At 26.2% G+C, this 15,197-nt stretch overlaps 3 protein-coding genes and 2 long non-coding RNA genes across 8 annotated transcripts; 3 read left to right on the top strand and 2 right to left on the bottom strand.

Moving 5' to 3' along the window:
* Nucleotides 1-20: 20 nt before the first annotated feature.
* Nucleotides 21-8,404, bottom strand: LOC138179293 (DNA helicase MCM8). 2 transcript variants are annotated; one of them, XM_069111922.1, is made up of 15 exons: nt 8,266-8,403; nt 4,329-4,469; nt 3,969-4,210; nt 3,770-3,902; nt 3,430-3,680; nt 2,904-3,008; nt 2,448-2,591; nt 2,151-2,370; nt 1,670-1,833; nt 1,303-1,515; nt 1,100-1,224; nt 799-1,021; nt 544-681; nt 273-473; nt 21-193 (listed from the first exon to the last, which is right to left on the bottom strand). In XM_069111922.1, the coding sequence occupies exons 1-14, from the start codon at nt 8,339-8,341 to the stop codon at nt 273-275; spliced, it is 2,376 nt and encodes a 791-aa protein (XP_068968023.1). In that variant the 5' UTR covers nt 8,342-8,403; the 3' UTR covers nt 21-193. The 2 variants fall into 2 exon arrangements, with proteins under 2 accessions (XP_068968023.1, XP_068968024.1); XM_069111923.1 differs by having other exon boundaries at nt 21-473; nt 8,293-8,404.
* LOC138179300 (uncharacterized) lies at nt 5,373-7,323 on the top strand. The gene is made up of 3 exons (XR_011173001.1): nt 5,373-5,510; nt 5,882-6,568; nt 6,869-7,323. It is a non-coding gene; the product is annotated as an uncharacterized LOC138179300 (long non-coding RNA).
* Nucleotides 8,405-8,675: 271 nt separating the features above from the next.
* LOC138179301 (uncharacterized) lies at nt 8,676-15,109 on the top strand. The gene is made up of 3 exons (XR_011173002.1): nt 8,676-8,802; nt 13,976-14,148; nt 14,252-15,109. It is a non-coding gene; the product is annotated as an uncharacterized LOC138179301 (long non-coding RNA).
* Nucleotides 8,809-10,851, top strand: LOC138179297 (cyclin-dependent kinase 20). Of its 2 annotated transcripts, none has more exons than XM_069111931.1 (5): nt 8,809-9,339; nt 9,467-9,655; nt 9,877-10,113; nt 10,190-10,370; nt 10,488-10,851. In XM_069111931.1, exons 1-5 carry the CDS (start codon nt 9,154-9,156, stop codon nt 10,514-10,516), a joined length of 822 nt encoding a protein of 273 aa, XP_068968032.1. In that variant the 5' UTR covers nt 8,809-9,153; the 3' UTR covers nt 10,517-10,851. The 2 variants fall into 2 exon arrangements, with proteins under 2 accessions (XP_068968032.1, XP_068968031.1); XM_069111930.1 differs by having other exon boundaries at nt 10,190-10,417; nt 10,488-10,848.
* mRpL37 (mitochondrial ribosomal protein L37) lies at nt 10,858-13,921 on the bottom strand. Of its 2 annotated transcripts, none has more exons than XM_069111928.1 (7): nt 13,666-13,921; nt 13,313-13,486; nt 12,290-12,496; nt 12,058-12,177; nt 11,866-11,972; nt 11,390-11,572; nt 10,858-11,303 (listed from the first exon to the last, which is right to left on the bottom strand). In XM_069111928.1, the coding sequence occupies exons 2-7, from the start codon at nt 13,474-13,476 to the stop codon at nt 10,882-10,884; spliced, it is 1,203 nt and encodes a 400-aa protein (XP_068968029.1). In that variant the 5' UTR covers nt 13,477-13,486; nt 13,666-13,921; the 3' UTR covers nt 10,858-10,881. The 2 variants fall into 2 exon arrangements, with proteins under 2 accessions (XP_068968029.1, XP_068968030.1); XM_069111929.1 differs by lacking the exon at nt 13,666-13,921 and adding an exon at nt 13,584-13,607.
* Nucleotides 15,110-15,197: the final 88 nt, after the last annotated feature.

The following is a 15,197-nucleotide window of genomic DNA, read 5'->3' on the forward strand; positions in this document are numbered from 1 at the left end:
AACTGACAGATAATGTAATGTAATGTAATGTAAATTTGTTTATTTTATATTATCAATAATAATGCCAAATGTAATATTGTAGTACAATCTTATAATAATTTTGAAAAGCATCATCATATCACAACACTTGATGCTAATCATTAATGCTGATCACTGCAAAATATTATTTATTGTTTATTACAATTACAGTGTCCTAAAATTAGTGTAACAACATAAATTACTTGGATCTCGAGAAATACAATGAAATAATATAATAAACATTATATATATACTTAATCTAAAGAAATAAATTTGAACGTATTACTATCCATTTTCAATAAAATGCCGTTTTCGTTTAATTTCGCAATAAATTCAGAGAAATCACTCATCAAAATTTTCTTATCCGATACGATTTCACGCAATCTTTTCATAGAAAATATCTTACTATTGTTAGAAACTGCTTCTTTTCTTAGTATCTTTATAAATTCTTTAATCTTTGAACAAAAAATGCATATTAGTACGTCACAGTCTCCCGTTATTGTAAATCTATATTAACTTACTTACTTTTCGATTAGTTATATTTTTTGTACTTGAGGATTGGCAATTTGTAATTTTGTCATCAAACGTATGTTGTAAAATTTCTATCACATCCAAAGCATCTATTTCTATTGCCTCTGTACGTAATTCCAATTTTGCTCTAGCCTATGTAGGAATTTTAATTTTCGTTTCATGAGAAAAAAGATATTTCAATTCAAAATCTATATATATGTATATGCATAGATTAAAAATTCAAAATAACAAACACAAAAATAATGGAACCTCTGTTAATCGTATCATAGCTTCTAATTGTCTATTACAGACAGATAAACCACCAACTTTATTATTCTGACCTCGAAGCTCCAAATAATAATTTTGTAATATGTTAGCTGCTTCTTTAGTTAACTTCGGCTTAACATATTGCCGTGCATACGCAATATATTTTCTGAGAATTGACTGTGGAATGATATTCGTATTTTCTGCTATAGGAACTTTCAGTCTATCTCTAAAAAATTTGTTTATAAAAAATAAATACATGTTTATATATGTTGAACAATTATTATGTCTAATATGTTTTAATTACCTTAATGAAAGTTTAGTTGTATGTGGTATATTTATATGTTGAGATGTACTACTTTGCACACTATTAGTTATGTTGAAATCACCATGAGTTGACATAACATGATTACATAATAAATCATCTATATGCTATTGCAAACAGAAAATATAATCTTAATTAGAAGTATTCACTTGTGTATGTATAACTATTAAATATTAAGTATGCACCTTATTCGGTTCATCTAATAATGAAAATATTAGATCAAAACGTGACAAGAGAGGAACACTCATTTTTAAGTTTTGCAGTACTGTTTTACTTCTATTAAATCGACCACCAATCGGATTAGCAGCTGCGAGAATTGATGCTCTAGCAGGAAGAGAACATATTATTCCTGATTTTGCAATGCTTACGCTTTGTTGTTCCATAGCTTCTAATAAAACCTATAATTTAAACAATTTGCTTTTTAATATAAAGTGATAAACCATAATCAACTATTCATTATACGAATATGATATTAAGAATGCTAAGTTTTTATTAATTTGATATTTAATAGCTTTATAGCAAAACAGCTCTAAATAGTTCTAACAGCTTTACCGAATGTTGTTTATGCATTTTGTCAAATTCATCAATACAACAACAGCCTCTATCTGTCAAAACTAATGCTCCTGGTTCTAAATTAAATTTATTATTTTTATTTTCTTTTGTTAGCGTTATTGTCAAACCAGAAGATGTACTTGAATTTCCACACACATATACACCTATAAAAATCATTGTTACAAATTCTTCAATAATATACAGGGTGTCTCAGCTAATATTGGCATCTCGATTTACATCACTTTTATTACCCGTAGCGATTAATGTATTAAAAGATATAAGATTCCATTCAAAAAAAAAAGTTGACCTTCACATAATCTTTACGTGCTCATCTACAGGAAAATTAGTAACATCGGAATATAAAGCCATTCAACTTTTATAATAGTAACTTCTAAAATAGCGACGTAAAGCAAAAAATCAATATCTGCTCAGACATCCTCTATACAATTATATAATAAAATTCTTATTCGTTTTGTTGTACCTTTGACAGCAATTCGCTCGCAGGCTTGTAACATTTGCGATTTTCCAAGACCAGGATCACCAACTACTAATACATGAATATTTTCTCGTGATTCTGAGTTTTCTACATTTCCACCAAATAAGCTCAACATCAGTCCGGCCTTGACAATTTCATGACCATATATACTTGGACATAAAGAATGTACCAATAGCGGAAAAATATTTGGTGTGTTATATACCTCCTATCAGAATTAATAAAACATAAATACTTCACAGGATAGATTACTTAAGTTATAACATATATTTTCAATTCATATACCTTTATTGCTAAATAATCCTTTATTGACATTTCATTATTTATGATATTTTTATCCTGAAGTCTTTGTTTATTATTAATTATCGTAATAGCTTCCATGTACAAAGAAAATGAGATTTTATTTCGAGGCTTTGCATTATTATTACCCTATATAACAAAGTATGTCAGATCATACCATTGTAATATGAATAAAAAAAACATAGATTATATGTTTTTAATAAAATATAGGCGAATTATCTAAAACTAACGATGCAAAAATATGCTTAAAGACAAAAATATTTAGTTAAAATGAGAACATTATAAAATAGAAAAGTTAGTTTCTCAAAAGAATTATTTGAATGTGAAACAATTCCTGTATATAAATGCCCTAACTTGCTCGAAAATCGATTACAAATATAAATTAAACACTTAATTGCAAACTCTTTCGTAATCTACCACATATATCTAAGTACACTTTACCTTTATAATTCCTGTTAAAGTAATATCATCTCCAGGCATACAAGTATTGACTAAGTCATCCATTAATTCGATATCAATCATTCTAGGCATACTTCCTTTACTGTTCTATACGAAAAAAGATATGTACATATATAAAACACGCCAGCAATATTAATGAATTATAAGTTAATTCATTTTCAACAGTTTTTAAATCTATAAGTAAAATTATTTATTCTTTTGTCGCAATATTATTCACAAGATCTATATGAAAGAGTAATGCTATGAAGAATCAATTCTTTTATATTATTTATGTTTATGATGAATTATTATGACTATTTTAAAAAATATAATTTTAAAAAATTTCATTTGAATAAGAGTATAAATTTAATTGTTCGAAACAATTTATTCAAAAATGAATGAGTAGTTTTATACATAGTATATAACATAATAAATTTATTAAAATGAATTGTAACTCTGACCTTCATTTATATAAGCATACGCGCACAAAATAAAAATGATCTTTTTTATTTGTAATAGAAGTACAAACCTGATCGTTATTTGAAAGTTCTTGTATTTTAATCGTTTGAAATGAGATACTTTTCACCAATGATGAATCTAATATCACACGAAATTTAGATATGCCACATGTATTACATATTCTTGGAACTGTATAAACTCCTAATGGCTGTTTCACTATTTTCTGTAAATTACATTTACGACAAGCGAACATAATCCATTGCGCAAGATGTTTTATGTGGCCTACTCTTATTACACAGCCTCTAATTGATACTAATCTCCCTGTTAAGAAAATTAAATGTACAAAAACAGAATTAAGTCAGAATTAAACAAAATTATGATCTTTATTACTCAAGGAATTGTATACATACCATAAGAATTTGCTTTCAAATCTTGCAAACACATAATCGGTTGATAATTTAATATTTTTATTCTAACAGTAGAAAGTGTACTTATAATATTTGCAGAGCTTAGACTTTTTCGTGGTACTGTATTTAAAATTTGCTAAAAATACAGAACTTAATATTTCGTGAATAAATATACTAACTATAAAAAATATTATAAGTATACCTGATGTACAGCCAATTTAAAAGAATTTAAGATATGCAATGGATTTTCATATATATCTTTCTTAAAATCAGACCATTCATCCATAAAAATTGTATCATTGTATAATTCACATATGTCAATAATAAAAATTATGCCATTTTCTAAATTTTCCAACGAAAGTAATGTTGACAATCGTTGATGTCTATTTATAAATCTTTCTACTATTTGTATTTTTTTAACAGTATCAGAATCATTTTTATAAACTAAAAGACAAATTATTTTTCCAACATTATTACTTATCTATGAATTATTTTTATATAACTATTGTATTTCAATTTGCCATTAACCCAATTTAATAAAAAATATAAAAAATGTCTCTACCTTCATCAGAAAAAAATAGTTTCCATCCATAGTATGGAATATTGAAATCTACGTAAGTACTATCTACGTTTAATAAATTATATGTTTCAATAGGGTCCAAACGTTGATATTTCTTTTCATCGTTTTGATTGTCATTGTAATCTATAAATTATTAATTATATAGATATAACATAAATAAGTTTATATGTATATCAAAATTAAAATTCCAACAAATAAAAGTTTAATTATTATGCCATTAGAATTTAACGTTTAATGCTTAAATACATTGCTTAAAACAATTAGAGGATTGCTATTATGAACGATTTTATTGCATCAACCAATTAAACGAAAGTAAAAAAATCCTATGGTCTTAATATATTGACATATTATTCATCATTATTGTAATAAAAACTGACTTTAAGACAATCGTTAAAAGGACTTACAAATATGAAAATGAAAAACGTCAAAAATCAAAATAAAATCATTCCATACACTAAATTTGACAAAGTGAAAGTAAAAATATTTTTTAAATTAAGCATTTTCAAATATAAATACTTCAATATGTGAGCGATTTCGAATAATTGATGTATGTGTTAACGATATTATGGCAAGTAGCCCACCGCTATTTAGGAGGAGAAATCAGTAACGGCCTTGACAGGATGCTCGATTGAATGTTTGGGAAATCGATCACCAAGTCGTTGAACTATGAGATGTCGATAATATGACTATTTAATTAGATAAAGAGTAAGATAGTTTACTGATGGCAAGTGACCCGACCGTGACGTCATATTGCCAGAGAATAAAGACTATGTCTAAGGTTCTAAAAGATCTGGCCACAGAATAGGGAAGACAGTAATGCTTTTCGGTAAGCGAACCTATTCTGACAAATTTCTAATATACACGAAAGAAGACATGTTTTGGTGTATGTACAGATAGAACTCAACCTCTCCGATTTCGATGACTCTTTTTAATATGTGGTTGGAGGCGTGATCCTGAGCAACTTTTTCCTACACATGTTAGTGATGAACGACCTTATTCCGTTTGCGAGAGCAGGCAAAGACTGCCTCGTCGTCGAAGAAAAGACTTTCACAGGAGTGTGGTTCGGGAAAACTCCTCGAGGAACTGCTACAGATTTATATTGTGCCTGTCGGAGTCATCAAATCCGCCGCACATGGTTTATTGTAGTTTGGAATTTTCCAACAGGTGAGTCATGGATCAGAATTATATAAATTATTTACTATTTACCATTAATATTTTCTATCTGTTATTTATTATTCCTATGTTTATTAAATTTGCTTTTTTGCAAATTGTAAAAATGTTTGGTGATTACATGAACACAAACTATTATTCAGATGGTTGAATAGTAACAGTAAAAAAGCAAAAGAATATTTTTAAGCTATTGAAAAACAAATAAAATTATTAAATTTTGAGTTTCTGTCAAATATTAACAATAGATACACAAAACAATAATAATACATACACATATGTATTAGATACAGAATTATGCATTTATTAATTGTTCCTTTTTTTGTTATTCATTATTCGATAAAATTTTAACTGCTAATCATTACAAGTTTATAGACTGACAACTGACAAGCAGAAACAATAGCGTGGCGATCAGCCGATGGTGGCATAGACTGCCTAGTCCATGCGTGTAGAAAGGGAAAGACTCCCTGGTAGGTCACTAAGGTCTCCGAAAAATCGCTTACGCGACAACTAAACTTTGTTTTAGTAGAAATGATTTTAGAAAATTGATTTTTCAAATGGCTGAGCTAATTTAACTTGTCAATGGAAACGGTATTCTCTATAAATGCATTAAAGCAAATGTCCTTGTATTGACTTAACTTGCCAGTCAAGATATCCAGCTGAACACCGTTCCCGGCCAATTGTATATTGTAAAACTGACGACATGGGTTTTGGAACAGATACATACAAAGAGTCTATTTACGACGTATTTGCGAAAAACTACTACTACTACAACAGAGAATTCTACATAGAATTGAGCGTCTGTGACAGCGTATGCGTATATATTAGTTACCAACGAACGGATAAAATGACCTGATCTCGAAAGCTTTTATTTATATATACAGAGGGTGGAACATGCTTGAATATTCGAGATGAAAGTTCGTACGTAACATGCATATGCGAGGTTATAAGAAATGTCTTATAACTCAATTAAAAATGAATATCATCAATGCATTAGGTTTAAATTTAGGTTTTTTTCAATCGTTTCCGTAAGATGATAACAATTATTCTATTTCGTAAGATAATATCAATTATTCATTTACCTATTATTTTTATAATTAATTTGTTATTATTTCACGTAAGCCCCGCTGTATTGAAAATTCTCACAATAATACACTTAAACTAATAACTACAGTATTTTTCTAATAAGCATATTACAAATCATAACACTGTGATACAGTACACATATTCTAGTTTATAATAATAGTTATTTTAATTTAAACGTGATAATAATAAAATAATATATATAATATAATGTTAATATAAATATAATAATAAAATAATAAAATAAGTTAATGGATATCAAATGTATACAGGTATACATAAAAAGCTAATCGAAGATCCATCTTCTTTCTCCTAGAGAAGGCAAGCAGTTTATTTTGTAGAACTATTTATTTTGTAGAAAAGCTCAATATGCCAATTAAATGCCAAAAATGAAATTTTCCACCTCTAATAATTTAAGAAAAAACATTTCGTGACATTATGTTTGAACCACTCTACATAAACATTAAGTCTAATAACTAGACAAGATTATAGCTTTATTTTAAATGAAGGTGGAAGAAAGCCACAATAGAAAATTTTTTATAGTTCAACAAGTTTTATCTTTTTATGATACAACTATACTTACAAATGTATCCTTAAATACAACTGCACTTTTTGTTAATAAAATCCCATCTTCATTATTTATATTTCAATATTATAAGTGTTAATTTAATTGTAGGTTGCTTCTACGTATAAACACCTCTTAAAATATAGTGTTCTATACTTGTTACATTTCTATTGTATATTCCTAATTGCGACATATTATAATTGAATACAAATTATAATTATTCTTTTTCTATCTTAATCTCCTATATCATGAAATGTTAGTAATATATATTATGTCTATGAAAATACTTATAAATTCTGATAGTTAATCAAATAGATCAATACCAAGATTATGTAATTAAGCATACATCCAAGCTAATTAAGAATGCTAAATAAAATGAGAAAATTTAAAGATTATTATGTTATTTAGATGCATCATATAGTGGTAAACATCCTAATTATTAGCTATTAACATATTGATTAATATATAAATCGACAAAGATTCACAATTATATTTTCTAAGAGACTACATGGGCTACTACTAATTTGCATTCATCTATTATGAAAATCACCTGTGGTCTACAAGCATATCTTTATTTATATATACACAATATAGGCTATGTAACCTAAAATACAAAAGTATATGATATATACATAAAAACATTATATACTTAAGACACTGAAAAAAGTATTAACACTATAGCAGTCAATGTTGTAACAGTCAAATTAAGCATGATAATTAAACATCTAATGATAATTTAATAACTTAGAAACCCATATTGATACTTTCATTTATATATGATCTCCATAAATTCATATTGGCTTTGAATCATAAATTATTGAGCTTACCTTAATAAGTTTCTTTGAATATAAAAAGAAGCGATATGTGATAAAAAAGACGATCATCATTTCTCCTCGTCACATATAATTAACGTAATTTTACTACATTACAACACACTAAATAATCAATACTTAAAAAAACGTTTCGTATATTTCAAATATTAAAATAAAAATCTGATGTACATATGTACAAAAGGTAAAAACAAATTCATGAATTGTATTTGATTATATTTCACTAAATTATTTAAAACTATAGATTTATCAAAATGAACAAAGAATATCTTACTCTTTTTAGATTTTGATGACTTCTTACCAAGATACCATTTGTTCTTATAAAAATTGTTCAGTTTTATATTACTCATAATTACAAATATCTAATAAATCTCCATTAAAGTTACTATAAAGTTTTAGCTACAGAATATATTCTATTCCAAATCCTACATTTCATTCATACATTATAGATACATATATAATTTGTCACTTTTGAAATTTACTAACATATATTATATAAATAGACTATGACTGATTTTCCCACTTATTGCCTTTACTGTTTACATTAATTGACTGCTATAAAACGCTTTGAAAGGATTTAGGGCTCTTTTCCATTTGCGACTAATCGTACATTCTAGCAGCAAAATGACGTTCAGTAACGCCATTGTTCTGCATGTGAGTATAACACGTATATATTCCATATCCATGCTTTATAATCTTACAGGACTGCTCTTACGTCTGATGAAAATTATGTCATATTCGACAATGGGTTTTGTCGTTTTGCGGGACTAGTCGCAAGTGGAAAACAGGCTTTAATCACAGCTAACCAAAGGTAAGGTTAGTCAAGCATTTTCAATTGTAACTATGGAAACTATTAGTTGACTTCATTAACGTTACTATGTAACGAAACCGAGACCTGGTATTATTACGTATAAGCTTTACAATATACTTATTCAGTTTTTCGTTTATTAAATTATGTCCATAAATTTGAATGAGAGGAAGAGAGAGAAAGAAATAAAAATTTCAATGAAAGAAAATATATATACTATAAACTTATAAAATTATGTTATATATTTTAACGAATATAGTATATTTATTAAAAGATAAAAATAATCTTATTTATCTCTAAAATGTGAAATTATTTTAATATTATAATTGGTATTAACTCATAAATATCTTGAATATGGATAGATATATAGTCACAGGGAAAATTGGAAAAGGAGCACAAGGTATTGTTTTAAAAGCACAGGATGTGGAAACAGAAAAGGATGTTGCATTAAAAAAGTTATTCTTAAAGAATATTGATAACGGTATATCCATATCCATTATTCGAGAAATAAAAATTTTACAACAATTAAAACATCCCAATGTATGTTTATCTCAATTATTTTATATATAATATATACATATATAATTCATATAAACAATTTTATAAAAAAGAACTTCCTTATTAATAATATAGAAATAAATTTAATAAAAAAGATTGTTTAATACAGGTCATAGAGTTATTAGATGCTTTCCCTACTGGTTTAGATTTTATAATGGTATTTGAATATATGCCAACAGGGCTATGGGAAATAATAAGAGACAATGATATATTATTAACTCGAGTTCAAGTAAAAATTTATACAAAAATGATTTTAGAGGGCATTGCATATATACATGGAAAAAATATAATACATAGAGTAAGAAATATTTATATTTTTTAATATAAACTTAAGCATAATAATAATAATAATAGCAACAACAACAACAATAATAATAATAAGTATACCTGAAGAACTTTAATTACATACATATTAAATTTATACATAGAATGTTATATATTTTTAATTTTTGGTTTATTTATTTTTTACCTTTAAAATTCTATTGAATTATAGTGAGAGTACTAAAATACTATTTTTAGGATTTAAAACCTGCTAATTTACTAATAAATGAAAAAGGTATTTTGAAAATTGCTGATTTTGGTTTAGGAAGATTATTGTGGAAGAATGTAACAAAACCATATTCCCACCAAATTGCCACTAGATGGTATAGAGCACCTGAATTATTATATGGTGCACGATATTATACATCAGCAATTGATATGTGGTCTATTGGATGCATTTTTGGTGAATTATATAACAGATCACCATTATTTCCTGTAAGACATTTCTATTTTTACTCTACTATTGATGGTAATTTTAATATGAATTATATAGTAAACGTCAAACTTACAGGGAGAGACAGATATTGAACAATTAGCAATAGTTTTAAAATATTTAGGTTCTCCTACGTCAGAAACATGGCCAGATTTAAGTATATTACCTGATTATAACAAAATTACATTTCCATATCATAAGGGAATATCATGGGATGAAATTCTTGAAGATACTGAACAAGAAGCTCTTGATCTAATTAGTAAAATTCTTATTTACAATTCATCACAACGTCTGACAGCTGATGAAGTGTGTAATAAAATAAATACAGCAAGCAATTACTAACAAAAATTAAAATATTTCTTATTTCTTATTTCAGGCATTACAACATCCATATTTTCATATTAAACCATATGTTTCTTCAAAACATTTGATAAAACCACAAACTAGTCATCGCTATCAAACAAAGCAGAAAGAAATTAATACAAACATCCAAGCTACTACCCTTTTTAAAAATCTGTTAACTATTATATAATAAATGTTCATATTACACATATAATTAATAAAACAGAAATATATACACTAAGATATAATATATTATAAGTGACCACACAAATAAATTATACGTTTAACTATAATAAACTTCGAGATTATTTAATTTTAATCATTTTAAAGCTGATAGAATAAGAGCTATAAATATTTTTATAGGTACATAAAATTTGAATATTTTCTTAAAAAAGATGTACGAGTTTATTGTCAATAATTATCTTATTTTATTTATTTTTATAAAATGCAAGAAATCTATTAAAAACATCACGATTGTAGCCTGTAAGACAAGGTTGCCCATTTTCATATAGAGCTTTTTCATATAATCTTATTGATGGTTCTGACCACCAAAAATTTTTGATTCCTTCTTTGCCATCAATATCTAAGGTATTAAGTTGGTATACAGAGAAATGAAAATTTTGTCCATCTGACTGAACACATTGCACAACAATAGGTTCAGGTAACTTCTTCACATTTAATCCAAACTTTTGTCGGGCACAAGTTGCTGCTACAGTAAATGATTTCATCATTGAACGTGCGTGAATTTGATCTTCAGTGACAGGCAATTCAGTTATATTTTTAACTTCCTCTGGATTGTGATTTATAAAAATAGTGTGAACATTCATTAATGGCGATTCCGTATCAATTGCTATAATGTTAAAATATACATGTTTAAATTTTCTAATTATGATTTATAAACTATAATCTAGCTTTCTATAACTATAATCAACTTACGATATAAATCCTCAGTGTTATCAATATCTAATTTAGATAAACCAACAGTACAATGTAGTGGGTAAAGATTAGGAAATGCATATTCGTTATCCATATTTACATCAGTTATAGGTGCTAGAGGTATCGAAGATGTCATCATTATATCCATTTTTAAGGAAAATTTTATAAAATCGTTTTCTTTCCCTAAAATATACGAAATGACAAATTACGAGCTTGTGAATAGACATATACACGAAAATGTGCTAATAAAATATCTTAATTAATTTGTACAAATTATAAAATTAATGATTTTAAAGTTATGAATCATAAATATTCCTAGTTGGTTTATAATAATCGTAACTGAAAAAGTCAAATACTTTATAATATTATTGTCTTGCATGATCATTAAAAATAGAAATATTATATATGAATGTGCAACACATATAATACATGAAGTTTAATGTATATTTTATAATATTTTTCTTTCAATAATATACCTATACACATAGATATAAGTCCATCATGAACTATTGATTTGTATTGTACATCATTTAATCCACATAATGATTCACAAAGTTGTAAAAACTTCTTTGTTAAATTATGCCTACAACATATTCTTTGTTATAGAACTAAAATTTTAAATTAAAAAATATGAAGTAAATGTAATCATACAGATGATTCATACTCACATTTTTCTTGTACTAGATATACCATATACTCTTGGAAACACCCAAGCAGGTCGATTAGGATCTTTCAATCGTGGTAATTTTACTTGCTGTGCATCATATATTACAGATGTACAAACAAATCTGAATAATTAAAATGATTTATAAATTGAGAAAAGAAAATCATTAGTTGTACATTTCAAATACAACGACTAATGAAATTATGTGAAATATAGCCATATTTTTATTAATATACCTTTTTAATAAATTATCTATATTGTCTGGAACGTCAGTAATTAGCTCTTGTATATTCTTTGGTAATGCATCATCAAGTTTTAGGGTTTTCGTTAATACACATGCTTGTGGTACACCTTCTTGTAAAACATTCCAATCTTCAATTATCAAACAACTTTTACTATTGGAATTAGGTTCTGACTTATTAAAAACAGTTGAATTTTCAATTCTAATATGAAAAAGAAGGAAATGTATTTATAATAAAACTTTATAGTTATAAATTAACAAAGTGTTTCTCAATTCATAAATATATATTAAGTCAATTAACTAAAGAAAAATTAATAACATATATATATATATATATATGAAAACGAAATACTTTATTAAGGATTTATTAATTTCGTTGAATACAAAAGAATATTTAATAACATTTGTTGCTAAGTACTTATCTTAAAAGGAGTTTGTAACCTTCTATACAGTTATATTATAGTATTATTGGTGTTTTTATAGATATCAATGTCCTTAAAAATAAATTCTTATAAAGTAAAATATTATAATTATTAATAAGATTCAATATTATTATATTAATAAGATTAATATAATAATAAGAAGAATTATAATTTAATATTCTTCCAAATTTCGATACAAAAGATACATTTAACTGTAAAAATTACTACAATGTCCAAAATTACAAAAAGTAAATACATCAAGCAATATCTTTCTCAAAATAATCTTTCTATAGAATAATTTGCAAGTTAGGTAAATTATATTTATATTATTTTGTGTCACTTGACAAAATAATTTTTAAAACTAAGTAACACTCAATGATTTAAGTTATGAAATTATTTAGATTAAGAATATAAATATGTTATTAACCTTTCATTATTAATTGAGTAAAACAATGTTTTCTAGAAATTTTATGAAACAAACAACATAAAGTATAAAGAAATAAATATGAAAACAATAAAAGATAAGTATTAAAATAACAAATTAAATAAGATGTATATTATAATATTATACCTCAGCGATATATGAAACATTTTACCTTTTTGCTGATATTAGTTCTGTAGCATCATGTACTGTAAAATTCATAGATTTTAAAATTTTTTCTGCTTTAGTTACTTGCACACATCTTTCTCGTTGATGTTGCCATAAATATCTTATTGCTTTACCTATGTGTTGTTTATATAATAATTGTGTGAACTTCATTATAATTTATCTAAAGAAAAAAAAATGATAATTTACATCATTATAGAGAGTAACTGAGAGTTTTGTTTAATTAAATTTCATTTCACTGTTTTTAGTCAATTATGTACTTCAGAATATTGCTGATGTAGGTTAAGTAGAACTAGTATTTTCTAAGAATAAGAAATACATAGTATTTGTTTCCTATTCTACCTCTTTCTTCTGCTCTTCTCTTCCTTTTCAAAATTATTGAAACAATTTTAACTCCTTAGTTTAAATTAACAACAATTTAATAATTGTTATATGAGTAAACTTTTATCCATATTACAATGTATCTACTATACAAATGTATGTTTAATAATTATATTATGAAGATGATAATTCCATTAATGTTTTATATTAGTATATTACTGAGAAATATCATGACGGTAGATATGAATACAATATCGTCGAGATAAATTTGTAATTTTTAATATCAATAATTCAAATATCACTCAAATACTATCAAAGAATATATACACAGACTACAGTCATACATATAAACAAGTCTGGAGACTTGTTGGGGAATAGCAGAGAAGTTACCTCTCTGGTTTTGGTATATGAGTGTTGGACCTGATCATAGCCAAACCTGTATACACGACTGTTATGGCAACACTGCTTTTGTATGCATCGAAAGTCCTATTTTATTGCACTGAAGTAAGTAGATTATCATTAATATCTTCCTTAAAAGAATTGATAGAGATATACTTAACTTTTAAAATAAGTTATAATAAAAATAATGATATTAATATAATTATAGGGCAATGAAAATGAAATATAAATATTGGGAATAATAGAAATAACATATGTATAAACCTTTGGAAGGTATTAAAGGTGTTTGCCTGTACGTAAAATATTTACACTGTTAAAAGGGAATGTAAATGTACTGCAAAATAAGTAAGACTTGAACTATAGCTTCAAAAATAAATTAATAAAAATATTTAAAAAATGAAATTGTCTAAATGAAAGAGGTTAAGTGAATACATAGCATAAGTGAAGATGAGCCATGGACATAGGAATATAGGGAACGAGTAACAACTGAGGGGTAGTGAAGCTATTTCTGGGGAGCGGGGAACGTAGTATTTTAGGGTCGCATTGATAATTAGTCGTGGTAGCGCAAACGCAATCTCTTAGTTTCATCGAGTAAGAGTAAACTAGTGTAACTAGTTTTCTCCTTCTGACATACATCATTGAGTCAGTCAGTAAGTCACCAATAACCAATGTAGCCCCAAAGTATCACCTGACCATGTTCCCAGTTCCCTGGAAGTAACTTCACACTCCTTGCTTGAACTAGACATTTAGGCTCGATTCTTATATTCCTATGTCCATAAATAACTGAGCAATAAGAATAACTCACGAGAAATAACTAGAATTTTTGCAAATATGAACAAAAATTTTCATGTCAATATTTGTAAAACATGATAAATTTCGCACACCACTCTAGAGGTAGCGCATTATCGTTTTTAATTTTTAGTAATAATATAAGTGCTAGGATTTCATAATTCTTCATTCTTTGGAAATAAAAAGAACAGAAACACAATTATTTGATTTTGAAGTCCTATCATAATTTCCTTTGCAACCAAGAACACATCAATGTAATAATGTTAGTAATTTATAAAACATTGTATAAAGCTATTATATTGTAAAAAGCTAAAATAAAAGATATAAAATAAGTATTTAAGAGTTTTGACTTTAGAGTCTATTTC

This window comes from Bombus flavifrons, chromosome 4 (genome assembly GCF_040668555.2).
Source record: "Bombus flavifrons isolate JBK064 chromosome 4, iyBomFlav1_principal, whole genome shotgun sequence".
NCBI lineage: Eukaryota > Metazoa > Arthropoda > Insecta > Hymenoptera > Apidae > Bombus > Bombus flavifrons.

Excerpts from the sequence above, each read along its gene's own strand:
- LOC138179297 (XM_069111930.1), top strand. The coding sequence starts at position 9,154 with ATGGATAGATATATAGTCACAGGGAAAATTGGAAAAGGAGCACAAGGT. Across the intron at positions 9,656-9,876 it reads GAAAAAATATAATACATAGA|GATTTAAAACCTGCTAATTT; the intron begins GTAAGAAATATT and ends TACTATTTTTAG. Across the intron at positions 10,418-10,487 it reads AACGTCTGACAGCTGATGAA|GCATTACAACATCCATATTT; the intron begins GTGTGTAATAAA and ends TTCTTATTTCAG.
- mRpL37 (XM_069111928.1), bottom strand. The coding sequence starts at position 13,476 with ATGAAGTTCACACAATTATTATATAAACAACACATAGGTAAAGCAATA. Across the intron at positions 12,178-12,289 it reads ATAGATAATTTATTAAAAAG|ATTTGTTTGTACATCTGTAA; the intron begins GTATATTAATAA and ends TTAATTATTCAG. Across the intron at positions 11,573-11,865 it reads ACTTATATCTATGTGTATAG|GGAAAGAAAACGATTTTATA; the intron begins GTATATTATTGA and ends CGTATATTTTAG.
- LOC138179293 (XM_069111922.1), bottom strand. The coding sequence starts at position 8,341 with ATGAGTAATATAAAACTGAACAATTTTTATAAGAACAAATGGTATCTT. Across the intron at positions 4,470-8,265 it reads GTCATCAAAATCTAAAAAGA|ATTACAATGACAATCAAAAC; the intron begins GTAAGATATTCT and ends AATAATTTATAG. Across the intron at positions 4,211-4,328 it reads ACTATTTTTTTCTGATGAAG|TTTATAAAAATGATTCTGAT; the intron begins GTAGAGACATTT and ends TTTGTCTTTTAG.